The 14,076-nt window shown below is 44.5% G+C and overlaps 1 protein-coding gene across 3 annotated transcripts in view; it reads left to right on the top strand.

The window, feature by feature from the left end:
• LOC113144407 (transcription factor COE3) overlaps positions 1-14,076 on the top strand; it is a 127,733-nt gene that overhangs the window by 27,480 nt on the left and 86,177 nt on the right. For all 3 annotated transcript variants that reach the window (XM_026330459.2, XM_026330461.2, XM_026330460.2), the window contains exon 6: positions 5,975-6,043. In XM_026330459.2, the coding sequence (XP_026186244.1) occupies positions 5,975-6,043 (69 nt within the window). The remainder of the gene's footprint in view (positions 1-5,974; positions 6,044-14,076) is intronic.

Raw genomic sequence — 14,076 nt, forward strand, 5'->3', positions numbered from 1 at the left:
TGGCTGCAGCTGCTGGTTTGTCGTTCATCACACCAATCAACACTTTTCCTGCCCCGCGTGTCTCTGCTGTCGCCTGTGAGTTAATGGTTTTACTGGTTCAGACTGAGGAGTGAAGGAGACGAGCGAGAGGAGGGGGGATAAAAATAGGACACACACATATACATGTCACACACACATGAACACGACTGAAGCCTCTGATACGTTTCTCTGCACGTAGACGAGGAAACTATTTTACATTTAGTTTCATTAGTTTAAACAACCAAACTGGTTTGTCTGTGCAGTGAACTGGGTCTTTTTTATAATATGCTAAAATACTAAATGAACTGGTTGATTGCAGTCAACTGGTTTAGATGCACAGTGGACTGGTGTAAATATACAAGTAATTGGTTTATATGTGCACAAATTACTGTGGATTGAACTGGTTTGGATGTGCAGGAAACTGTAGAGTTAACTGGTTTAGGTGTATGTTAAACTGGTTAATGTAACAGGTTTACATGTATAGTGGAGTAGATGTGCTCTGGACTGATTTACATGAAGTAAACTGGTTTAAGTAGGAGGTTAACTGGTCTGTGGTTAAGTGGTCAGTGTGCAGTAGACTGGTCTATATGAAGTAAACTGGTTTTGAGGAAGAGGTTTGTGGTTTTTGTGGAGTTAGGGGTTTATTGTGACAGTGTCAGATCAAAGTGACACCAGTTTCGACTTCACACTCGAACTCTGTCTTCAGATGTTAACCAGTCCTGTCGTTTGACCTCTGCTGACAGCTGCTCCGTGCTGTTATCTCTCAAACTCCAGCATCTCCAAACTTCCCTGCTCCTCCGACTTTTATCGGGGCGTCGGGCTCATTTCCCCCTGCCAGATTCCTTCGATATGAGCTTCATTTCCATAATGACGGCGAGCTGTCTGCATCTCTGAGCTTCAGTCATTATGTGATTGAGTGCGATTATTAACCAGCTTTCCCCCTGATGGATGCTGTGTTTCCATTCGCTAATGAGTGAGGGATCAGAGACTAGCTCACTGTTTCCATCTCTCTGTTTCTACCATCACGGTCCCAGGTGAGACCCACCTTGTGGGCGTCCCTGTTGGTTTGTCTACCTGGATCACAGCCGGCTACAGCTCTGGGTGTAGCACCTGTTTCAGCATATACAGGTGGAGGAACACCTCGTTGAATCCACATAGGATTGACACTGGTTTAAAGCGACTTATCTCTTATTTCTCTTTCTGTAACTCAGAGGGAAATATTGTGTTTTTGACTCTTCATAATGTCAAATGACACTTTTTTAAAAACCTGTTTTTCTTTCTGGCACCATAAGCTTCAGGCAGGATCCACTTCCAGAAGTGGTGATCCTGGTCCTTACTACCAGTCAGTCCATAAACCATTAATGTCGTACAGATCTCATTGTACATTTTTATGTCAGCTTTAACTCCTAACTCCTCTGTACCACGATGCAGAATTTGTTCATAACATGTTGTATCGACACTGTCTCAGGTACATTATTAATGAAATGTGACGTGGTCCAGTTGTCTTGTCCATGGGAAAAGTCACTTGTTTGATTCTCCTGGATGTTTTTACAATCATGAAAACCTGAATTCAGGATATTCCTGCACATGTTCTCAGGTCAGATTCTTTTGTGTTGGTTCTTTTCCAGGAAATAGTGTGTAATGGTAGAAATACAGAAATGTGGCATGACTTTCCTCAGCTGTCAGAAAATGTGGTTATAGGACTCAGGAACAGAAACCATGTGGGGGTCAGATGCAGCTTTTCTGTTTGGGTTTGAGCTGTGACCTCTCCATTGTTTTATCGCAGCACATTAACCATTTTTAAACAGGTCTCTGCTTTCCAAAACTACCAATCCACAACCCAGTGAGCAGGCAAGCCGGCGGCAGCCAGGTTGGCACGATGGCGTTGCCAGCGGGTTCCCGGAGGCTCGCCAGCTCCGGGCTGCTCATCTCGCCGCCACCGTGCTCCCTCGCTGGCTGCCAGGCTCCAGGCAATGCAGAGAAAAACCTGCTGCCATGCTCACCGAGAGGAAGCTGGCTTCCAGGCCTGGCGGCGCTGCCTGGCTGCCGCCTAGCTGCTGCCTGGCCGGGGCGGATCCCCAGGTCTGACTGTTCCAGGCCTTTGGGTAATTACAACACTTGCCCTTTGAAAACGAGCCTTGTGCTCCCGGCCTGTGCTGCTTGGTGTTATCTGGACGCTGTGATCTGAGCGCCGGCCTCTGACGCCGTGCTGCATCATCCTCAGGGAGTCTTTGAAGGGCTCTCAGTTTTTTGTGTGTGAGTGATAGTGGAGCGCCAGCATGCCCGGACAAACCTTTTCCTTGTGCTTTAAGTAGATTCCACTTGTGGCGACGACTGAAGTGCCTGCTGAGCGGTGAGGAGGAGCAGCCAGCTGTAATGATGCTTGTGTGGCCCGGCCGAGACTCGCCGGCCAAACTGGCTCCTGTGGCTGAATTATTTCTGGGGCCTGAGTGAGAGGGAGAGAGAGAATGTTTGTGTGCGTGCGTGCGCACGCGTGTACACAATGATGAGCTGCAGCAGCAGCGAGGGACAAACTCTCGCCGCCAAAATGAGTGACAGCAACCACAACACACACACTGTTTGTTTTATTTTTGCCAGGATTTTAGCCTTACAAGCACATACACACACACACACACACACACTCTGGTGGCGTCACACTCCCTCTCAGGTCTGTGTGTGTTGTTCCTCTCAGTCATTAGCCGGCCGTTGTGTTAGCCTGTTTGCGGCCCGGGGGGAAACGTCATTAAGGCGATATTGTGGACGCTCAGCCAAGGTTTGTTTTCGTCTTTGGAAAGGGGCCCCGGGTCCCTGGAGGGGCCCCGGCAGTGCTCCTGGGGTCCAGTTTGTTTATAACACTTCTTTGGCAGTTTGGAGGAGGTTGTCACCACAGCAGCACCAGTGGGTTTCCAATGCTAATTGGTCTCCTGGAACTTTCACTAATGGTTCCAAGTAGCTGGGGGAATAAATTACTGTGGCGCATTCTGTGGCAACAGTCACACACACACATCCATACAGAGACTGAGAGACAGCGGGGACACAAACACAGCGCTTAGTTTATGATTTTTCTGTACTTAGAGATCAAACGGCGTGATAAATGATTCATAAAGCGTCTCATTTGGCATTCGCAGCCTCGATTTGACGCTTGTTTGTCAAATGGCAATTTGATTCAGGACAGCATGGGGCGAATGCAGCAGCGTAATTGGACGTCACGGGTCATATGCAATATGATTAATTTTTAAGAATTACCGGAAGACATGTTAATGACCCTGACGCGATAAGAAAGAACCACAAAGAAGAGAGATGTGAATTCATTGTGCAGAGCAGCTTGTCAGAGGATTATAGGCAGAAAATTAGATCTCGTGTCAGGGATGTGTTGTTGAGATTAATGATGGATGGATCAGTTCTGTCAGATTTTCACATTTACAATTCAGAAAGCTCAAGCGCACGCTTATGTTTAGTGTTATAAATTCATTTTGACAAATTTCCTACATCTCTGTCTCATTGGAGGCTGAAAAACTTCCTGTGAGGCTGAATGTGTTTGACTTGATGAAAAAGTGGAGCTGAGAGGACAAAAGTCCTTTTCTTACATCCGGGTTGAAATAAATTAAGTTTTTGGGGAGCGACTGTTCTGCGGACAAGTATGAAAGCTTCATTTGCCAAAAGCATCAAAAATAATACAAGTAAAACTACTTTTGATGTTAGTGTTATGTTATATCGTGTTTGACATTCTGTACTGTTATTACTGACACATTCATGCCTCAGCAGCGTTTTCATGGTTGCAGGTTTAAGGTGAAGCTCATTTAAATTTGTTTATATGCTGTTGGAAAATTGAAGCTCCAACATGACATTTATAATCATTATTTATGAAAATTCCACTAACCAGATGTGCAAAATTAACTCGTGTCTTTCAGGCCTGAGTCAGATTTTGAGGAATTTAGACTTCACATTGCTTCATGTTGTCCCTGACCTTTAGCTGTACCTCTCAGACCAGGATCTTTAAAAAAAAAAATCCGCCACAGAGACGATTAACCGCTGCCATGTGCGTCTCACTGTCAGGTATTACAAGCAGCAGCAGATCTCTCTCTGGTCTAGGACAGGTCTGCTTACACCCCCTAAAGCCCCCCAGAGTCCAGATCTAGTGTTATTTGATGAACAGAGCATGAGGTCTATTGTTGACTCTGTCCCATGTTTTGTAGTTTAAATTCCCTGAAAGCCTCATGGTGCGTTCACTGACAGGTTGCAGATTCTCCTGTAACTTGCTTTCTGTCTGCCTGATGGATATTAATGTGCTGGAGTCGTCCAGCTGATGTTCTCCATGCCAAACTGACCCATGACACCAAACGTCTCATTGGCTCCACCGTCTCCTGCAGAGCTGCAGCAGAAACCCAGTGCCCCTGAGCCCCCACCCCCCCAGCCCATGTCCCCGGATGCTTCCACAGACTGTGGATCCGTTCCTGCTTATATGGTTCTGTGTTGTGTTGTCAGCTGGTTGAACGTGAAGCCCGTTGGCCTGTTTGCCCTCTGGCTACCTGGATGGCTGTTTGAAGAGCAGCCGTCCGGTTGGCTGGCTGGTTGTCAGGGGCAACGGCACTAGGGGTCGTGCTGGGGTGGGGGGGGTGGTGAGGATCCACAGTGGTCCCTGTATCTCTGGGTGTCAGCCAACAGTTGGTGACCTTGGCTTGGACCCCACCCAGCTGGACACTGTATGCTGGTTTTCAAAATAAGAGTCTGGGGATTCTGGATTTGGTGGCACTTTATTTTCTAATAATTTAAAGTTGAGCTTGGGACAAATCTTGGGAAAAGAGACACCAGAATCCCAAAAACTGAAAGAACTGCTTCCGTCTCTACCATATTTAACATGTTCATTGATAGCTGGAAGTTTCTTTTTTGATGTTATTTCCAAATATTTGCATGTTGAGTTGACTTGATGTGAAAGGACCTAATTTACTGAAAGACTGTTTGTTTTACCTACGGTTAGTGTGCAATTAACTGCGTATCTGGAAATTATGGTGAAAGCAGCAGTAATTTTTTTCAGCTTGAATGTTAAACATGAATCTGTTAAATGCAGTGAGGAAGAAGCAGAACAAGTATTTTCTGAAGGTTTATTAAGTTCTGACTTTCAGGGCTGAGGAAAAGTGAACGGTGTTCAAAAACGTACGTTATCACTATATATTTTTTACATTATCAGTATGAGGCAGTAACACATACCTTCGACATGTTTGTTACAGTCCCGTGGTGCTTTTAATTTGAATTTCAGGATTTATTCTGAATCCACGATCAATCACAAGGTTCTGAACATTGTTTTTGAATCAGTAACGTGATCCTCTGTGTGGCCGACGTGGTTTATCATTTCTGTTTGTTAGACATTAGGCTGAAGATGTTTCTGTGCTGGGACTTCAACTCTCTGATCCGAAGTTCAAACTAGCTATTTGTTAACGTCTTTCTATATAAAATGTGAAAGTGTCCCTGCGTCTTCCTGAGCTCTGGTCTTACAGGGTGAAAAATGAAAGGGGTAAAAGGGGTGACGGCTGCTGGTTTTTGGACTGACGCTACCGGCAGGGGTCTACTGTGGGTTATGGGGTGGTGGATAGTAATGTCACCTTTCACATGGTGTGAAAGGTTGCTGCAGTTTCCTGTCTCATCTGCAAACTCCATGTCAGTTTAGGAAGGGAAAGCTTTTCCCATGAATCCCATTTTCATAGAGCACTTTCGTTTCCCTGTATTCCTTGTGAGGACAGGTCTGAGTGTGTTTGTGTAGAGGGCTTTGGGTGTGTTGGTGTGTTAGCGTGTCGGAAAGTCCAATCACCAGTTTCATTGTCCTCACATTCCCTTATTTTTTTCTTTCATCGCAGCGTCAATTTTTCCATGTTTTGAGACAAGGATCCTACGAGTTGTGCTGAAGCATGTTCAGGGTTTGAGTAAAGTTACTGACTCTCTGTGTCCTCTCCTCTTCCAGTCGGTGTTGTGACAAGAAGAGCTGTGGAAATCGTAACGAGACCCCCTCCGACCCCGTGATCATCGACAGGTAAGAGCTCACCTGATGGAGCTTTGTGTCTGTCTATCTTCAGTGTGAGTGTAATGAAGCTGGGTGATGTTACACAGACAAAATCATAAATGCTTCTTTCCACTGTAGTCAGATGTTTGGAATAATCCTGGTTGAGGTTTTATTGTCACTAGTTTTATTTTATCTTGTTTAAAAACAATCACTGCTTTTGAACATTTCCCAAACGTCCATCAGATTTTCCATCCCTTCGTCCCTTGGAGTAGCTTCTGCTTTCATTCTGACTCTGTGAAATTTGAAATAAATCAGCTTTTTTTTTGTTTTTGACACAATAATCTCAGCTCAAGGTCCACTTACTATGTTTTCCTGTGATTTCATCAGAATCCCAGTCTCCATAAAAAGACTGACTTAGTTCTCCCGAGGCATCTTTGTAAAGCAGTTTCTTGTGCTTTAAAATTGTGTGAAAATTCATTCGATACTGTACGTAAGACAAGGACCTCTTACTAGCTTTGGTTTTGATTTTCTGCACAAATGCAGCATCATAAAAATCGAAAAAATGTCGATGAAGATCTTGAAAATATTAATAATTGGACACTGAGTTAAAATAATTTTTGCAAAAACTTTTCCCAAGGTCAAGAATGAACTCTGTCAACTTTATTTCTCCGTTTAGTAGTGTTTTTTTTTAAATGTTGAACACCACTGTGGCGGTGCTTTCAAGAATGCTCTGGCATTTGATTTTCAGCTGCTGAAAAGTTAGTTTGTCAGAAAATGAAAAGAAGCAGACAAATTCCAAAACACACAGGGACACTGGGAAATGAACAGTGTGTTTGACGGTAAAACTTTACAACTTGAGGTCGTCAAACTCGCACTTTTGTGTAACTTGGACATTAAAAAACTAGTTAGACTTGATATTTTGTAGTAAACACGTTGAAACTGATGGTAAATAGACTGAGTAAATTATAAAATGTTCTTGTGTAAATGTGAAAACCTGGAGCGTAGCTTTCTTCTTTGTACACAGCTGACATCAATCTGATTCTTTCTTCCTGCTTCTTCTGTTTTCTGGCGCCTCACTTCTTTCTCACCTCTCACTTCCGACATGAGACCCGACTGTGTGAATGGTGTAATCAACACCACACAGAAAATCACGTTTACATGCTGCAGTATGAGCGTAGTCTTCTGATCACATCCTTACGTCGGCAAATGGCCATGAATCCAGGTTTTAGAAGCTGGATCTGATGCCACAGAGACAGCAGTCTGTCCATGTTTCCTCTCTGTCCTGAACGTTACACCCACTGAACACCTTTTCTGTTGGTGGGCTTCTGTTGCCCTCTGCTTTGGCTCTCAGGCTTCGTGCGGGCTGCCCTCCCCTTTGATTGCTGGAGTTTGTTTTGAGGTCCGAGTGAGAACTGACATGAATCTGGGCTGAAAAAGAGCAGCAGCCTTCTCTGCAACACTTCTCTAGCTTTTGTAAATTTCTAAAATTGCACTGGAATCAATGAAATATTTTTCAAATACATTATCTGTCACAGTGTTGGTTTGCTTGTTGGCAGCGAGCTCTTCATTTAAAGCAGTTTACATTCACAAAGTCTGAATTTATTTAGTTTTTCTGTGTTTTGTCTTGCACCATGTGAACGTCCTGTTCTGTATTAAAGAATTTAATTTTAAATGCATTATACTGTTGTCATTGAATTGTGGACCGAAAGAGCAAAAATGAAATGAAACGTTTATAGTGAGTAAACTGTGCAACCTTTTGGTTGATGTTGATGGGGAGGTATCTCCCAACCCTGACCTGTACCCGGTTCTAATGCCCTCATGGTGCAGGAAGGTCCTCACTGTGCAGAAACGTCCTGATGGTGCAGGGACGTCCTCACTGTGCAGAAACGTCCTGATGGTGCAGGGACGTTCTGATTGTGCAGGGACGTCCTCACGGTGCAGAAACGTCCTGATAAGAACGTCCTCACTGTGCAGAAACATCCTGATGGTGCAGGGACGTCCTCACGGTGCAGAAACGTCCTTATATAATATATAAGAGAGAATTCACACACATGTTGGTACATGTCAGAAAGAAACTCGGTGCATGTGTAAAATGAAGACACACTGGTGAGTCCTCTCTCCATGTGTTTGTGTGTCTGCTGGGTGCTTTTAGAAGTTTTGTCACCTCTGTGTGTGTTGTCACACATTAGATGGGCTCCATAAGTCCAACCCTCAGCCCTCAGTGGGTAGAGCTGTGCAGTGACTCCACTGTGCTGCTAACAGAAATGATGCTTCTTCTTTCACTTCGAGCACACAGGGCTGTGTGTGAGACAGTGAGGCTGTGATAAGTAAAAGGTGTGAGCTCTTCCACCGCTGGATCCCAGTATCTCAGTACATGCACAGCTTATCTAATTCAGCGTGAGCACGTGCACACACTAGTTTTCATGTTGCATAGAAATAATTACAGCTACACTATAGGACAGCCTAATAATGTCTTTTTATGTTGGGCAACATCAGAACCAACTCCTCTGGAGGAAAATGGATTTTCTATTTTCTCTGTTGCTTCTCGTTGTTTCTCTGCAGCTCTGCCGCTTTAATTAGGACACAGCAGGACACTGATACTAGTCCACTAACCCAGGGAATACACACACACACACACATACACACTTTTATTATAGACATATTAACACGCACTGTAGCATGGACACACACATATAAATGTGCAGGCACACACCCAGTGTCAGTCCTCTGCAGCTGATTTACTGCAGCTCCGCTTGTTTCTCTGCATTTTAGCGCCTGTTAAGAAATGCAGGATTTATTACAGTGACCCCTCTAATACACACTTAGGCACACACACATATCACACATGGACGGGTGCAGGTTGAGTGTATGTGTGTGTGGGTGTCGTAGTGTGTTTAGTGACCCAACATGTAAATGATGCAGCTCAGCAGCTACAGTAAAGCAGTTTAATGTTGTGAATCCACGTCCTGCTGAAGTAAATCAAACACCGTCTTGATCTTCAGCTGCCGTGTGGTCGCTGATTGATATGTTCTGTCGTCAGACAGGCTCCCGCTCGTCGTTTTACCTTCTCATTCCTCTGCCCTCCATTTCCTCCGACCTATCACGACCATGTTTGGGTGGTGCTGGTCTGTAATAGCAGTGGTTTTAGCTTCAGTTTCAGAGATTTTTCTGACCTACGTTTCTGTGACAAACACGTTTGTTTTCTCTGGTGTTGACCGACAGTGGAGACGTAGATCTGTGGTCTACTGTAGAGAAGTTGTTTTATATCTGGTTCCTTCAGGCCAGTTCTTTCCAAACTGCATGAGAAGTCGGAGGATCTTCTTGCTGCAGACATGATGTTGATCGTTGTGTGACGTACTGAACAGTTTGTCCTCTTTCCCCCTCCAAAACAGTTCATTTTAATAACCGATGAGTGCAGAACGACTCTTTCCCACTTACGAAATCTGTGGGAAAAAAAATTAGGGAATCCTAATAATCACATTTTGTTTTGCTCACCTGTCCTCACGAGACAGGTGGTTTTTACAGCTTTGGTGAAGTCATGCAGCTGATGTGATTAGCTCATTATCAAGACGATCTGTTTCCTCAAACATCAGCAGGACCAGCATGACTTTTCTGCACAAAATGCTGCCACTTGATTTTGACCTAAAACTTTTGCAACAATAAGCGGGAAGAATTTAATATTCGATTATTTTGTACCAGAATTTCTCTGGTCAATCAGAAAATATACTGCACTATTGTATACAGTGTATTGATACAATGCTATAAAAACATCCATTAAGTAGCTTTTCTGGAGGTTTTCATCACATTTCAGGATCCTCATCTGCAGATGAGATTAGTCCAGTTGTCATGGACCTATGGATTTTCAGATTTTATGGATTGTAAAGGATTTAAATAAAAAATAACAAAACAAATATTAAGCTTTGTTCCTGACTGTATTTGTAGCCTTCAGATTTCAGACTGAAGCGATGCCACCGGTCACTAACAGGCCTGTGTGTGTGTGTGTGTGTGTGTCTGTGAATATAAATGTGGCTGATGTTCCTCTGTGAGGTCGCTTTGTTTCCTCCGTTTGTCGGTTAATGGCCAAAATCCTGCCGAGACAGCAGAACGCGGTGCTGACGGATCGCCGTAACACCGCCGTTATTACACGCTAATATTGCAATTAGATGGGTGGCCAAGTTGCCCGAGTGGGGCAATAAATTGCCACAGAGTGTCAGAGCGTATGAGGAGGCCGAGCTCTAATTACCCAGAACGCATCTCTTCACCGCTGCCACCGCCTTAGCCTTCCCCTCCTCCTCTGTCTGACCATCGCCCTCCTGCTTTAATGGGCAGGCCTTACATGGAGGTCATGACCCCCCAGTAACACACTCAGATCTGCACTTGTTCCTGTCACACCATTTACAGTTTTGATGTCTCCTGTAGACATGCGAGTCTGGAGTGATGGAGGGTGACCTTTGACCTCCAGCTGCTTCACACTTGTCCTCATCCTCAGTGGGACGGACGAGGGCTCAGGGAAACAGGCTTTTAGACAAATGACGTCTTTGTTTCATCTGGAACGTGTCGGTGTCTGACGAAGGCAGTTTTATTATAATAAACATTTCTTATTAAACAGTAAATAGCTCAGTTTGTGAGTTTGACTTTTTCATTATCACTTTCTTGAGACTAAATATATAATGGATCATTTTCTGAACTCATCAGATTATGTTGTTTGGAAACATTAGTTTATTTGCATACATTTCCCAGAGTGCATTGCCATAAGGTTTTTCTGCTGTGGAGAAAGTTACATAATTGAGGCTGTTTGTGCGTTTTTGTGCTCGATTTGTGTCGGTCTGTGAGAAAACAAACATGAGTCTCATCTGTTGAAATGATTATTTGAGTAAACACTTTAATTCTAGTAATTACACAACGATTCTCAGCTTTACCACGGATCTTCTATTTTTAACTAAATGGTGAATATAAACATGCAGTATAGTTTGCTTATTCGTTTGTTCACATGAAAGCTGCTTTTCCCATCAGCCCTTTTGAAAAAGAGAATAAACATATTTCAAGTGATTTTCTCCCTCCTGCATCTGCCATATGCACCACATTAAGGGGAAATTTAAGGGGAAAATCAAGGCTGAAGAGGTCAAAAACAAGCATCTGAGTGTGGACTTTTATTTTTTAAGTGCCGGCTGTTTTGAGAATTAATCATCATTTGCACAAAGAAACTCCTGCACAGCGTCTTTGTCCCATAGTTAAGATGCTTTATCGTCTCCTGGGAGCTGAAATGCCAGCGAGGCTGCAGCGCGAGCGTCAGCACAGAGAGAGGAAGGCTTGATTTAAAGACACGGTTCAGGAGGAAACAACATGACATTTTAGATAAAGTTCACCTGAGAGGGACAGCGTTCAGGGTTTTATTCTTTTTTTTGTCTATCCATGTTAACGTCTTTATTTCTGTTTGTTGCTGTTGATTTGCGGCTTTTCTGGATTTCTTTTCTGGAAACAGTCGAAACAGTTAATTTGGTCCTTTTCTGATTGTTTGTTCTGTTCCTGTGCAGAGGAGAAAAACCCAAAAGACTATTTGCAGACAACAAACACATCTTAAAGCTCTCCATTCCAGAGGTCCTGGTGCTGAGACTAGACTGGACCTGCTGTTGCCGCTTGGCCATTTGGCTAAAATGTGTAGTACTGCATTGTTGTACTTCATATGTACTGCATTACAGTTCAGAAGAGGTTCAACGGTATCGTATTACTGTAAGGCTGTTTTTACTCAGTATTTCAAATCTCACTCGGACCTGGTGACGGACACATGAAGGCTTAAGGTTTTTCTCAGTCCTCACATACTCACAGGTTGTTCACGTTGGCCTCACCGCTGTGTAGACGCTACTGATGAAATTAGTTTTTCAGGCAGAAGGTCTCCAGCAAATGAACTGGAGTTTGGCTGGAGATAGGGTGTAGGTCACGAGACCAATAGAGGGACAAAAACCAAAAGAGGCTTTTCCCCCAACAACGTTGTAGATGAGATGAGAGATTTTTGAACAAACTTTATTTGTTAGGAATATAAAGTGGAGCAGATCAGTGGAGCTGGATGAGTAATTCCAGGTGTCCAGTTCATTTTCCTCATCGACCCTGTTCAGTGGCATTTGGTGAGGAACATGAAACTCTTCTGGTTCAGTCACAAGAACAGACAATGAACAACTGTGTTCGAAAATATCTGGTTTTTAATGAAAAGTCAAGTTACAACCAGCCCGAGGAGAGACGTAAACTATGACTCCCAAGGTGCATTTCACTGGCCAGCATCCAATCAGAGCTTGAGGATCAAACTGACCACATCTCTGAGGAGGGAAAACAAAAAGTTTTAGGTGTAATGTGCCTTCAAGCTGAGCCTCAAAATGGAAGATGTGAAGTTTTAGGTCAGGTGCTGTTGGCCCTGTGGAGGGTTAATGCCACAGAGGGGCTGCTGGGGTTGGGTGGGGGGCGTTATCTGCCCCTGTGGACCCTTCCCAGCAATCGTAGCATATTGATCGGGTGAGCAAGGCCCATCGGAGCCGGCCAGATTAAGAGTATAGATTTACAATAAAAGCAGGACATTACTGGGCGGGCGAGGCTAAAATTGAAAGGAGAGCGAGGTGGGGGCTAGGGAGGGAAGAGGGTGAGGAGAGGAAGGGTCGGTTAGTTGGGGAGAGGGGGCAGGCCTGGAGGTTGCCGCAGGGGTTTCTGGGTAATTTGAGCTGAAGTTAAGGGTGACGGCGAACACGCAGGTCAACTGCTGCGATGTGATATCAGGTTTGAGTGATGAGGCTTTGTGGCACCAACAATGCATCATGGATAAAATGGATCAGGTTGGACTGAGGGCGCTTTATTTTGATGTGATTGGTCTTAGTGGTCAAGTATTTAAACTGGAGCCATGGTAACAGGCCACCAAGGTCCCAATAAATACTTTGAATATATATATGAATATTCTTTTTTTTTTATTATTTTTAAAAAGTCAAAAATTCATAGGATAGCGGATAAGAATTGTTCCTGTTTACTTCGTGCGACATAGAAGAGCCCAGCACTATAGGTGGGAGAGAGAGAGGGGGTCGTGGTAATCTGTCCCCTGTTATCCCTGCCCCACTGACTCTTCCTCCCGACCTGTCTCCATTAGGCCCTGATGTGGCTGGGGCCTGTGGGCACCCCTGGGGCTCAGTGAGGTTTGATGTGATCCAGGGAGAAGTGTTCAGGGGTCTGGGGTGTCCATGAGGAAGGAGGGGGGCGGTGGTAGGATGCTGGACTTGATGAGCTGATTCCCACAGTTGTGTTCATGCTTATGATTATAAATCCCACTTGTGAGTTCATCACTGTATTATTTGTGCTTTCATTGAAGCTTATTCATCCACAGACACAAAAGGACCAGAGTTTTCACATGACATCCACATCTATTTATGTTCAACAGACAATCAAAAAAAACAACTGGTTTCCAGGGAACACACAAGAGCCATCAGAGAAAACTGTATGGCTTCACAAATCTAGATCCGCACCCACTCCCTGCCGAAATAATAAACCCTGAATCACAAACACAGGTAAAACTGAAAGGTCTCACTGTGGTGCAGGCCCTGTTTGAGTCCAGGTCCTGGTCCAGAGGCCATCTGAACTGAATCTGTCCCAGTGCTCGGTTTGATTCTTCATTTGCTGCCACCACCCTCTGGTTCCTACTTCCTGTTGACTTTTAATTGGCTGTAGGAGGTAAATGTGATTACATCACCGCCTGCAGGTTCGTTAGTCACCCCAGTGTCAACATCCAACGGTGCTCAGCTGGAAACACCCCCCAGCAGGGGGACCCTGGGAACTTTGGGAGCCTACCCCACCCATTTTCCCCTTCCTTTTCCTCGCCAACCCCCCACTCCCAGCATGCACCTCACCCCCCTCCAGGCAAATCACCTTGTTAATCTCAGTGCACACATGCAGAGCATGTGGCTGCTCACAGCTGCATGTGAAGTTGAATATGGATAAACTTACACACACACACACGTAAACACAATCCTTATTGAGTGATGTCACCAATACCCCCCCACCCCACCCTTCAGTGTTCAGTGTGAGAGAAAAGT

This window comes from Mastacembelus armatus, chromosome 10 (assembly GCF_900324485.2).
Source record: "Mastacembelus armatus chromosome 10, fMasArm1.2, whole genome shotgun sequence".
NCBI lineage: Eukaryota > Metazoa > Chordata > Actinopteri > Synbranchiformes > Mastacembelidae > Mastacembelus > Mastacembelus armatus.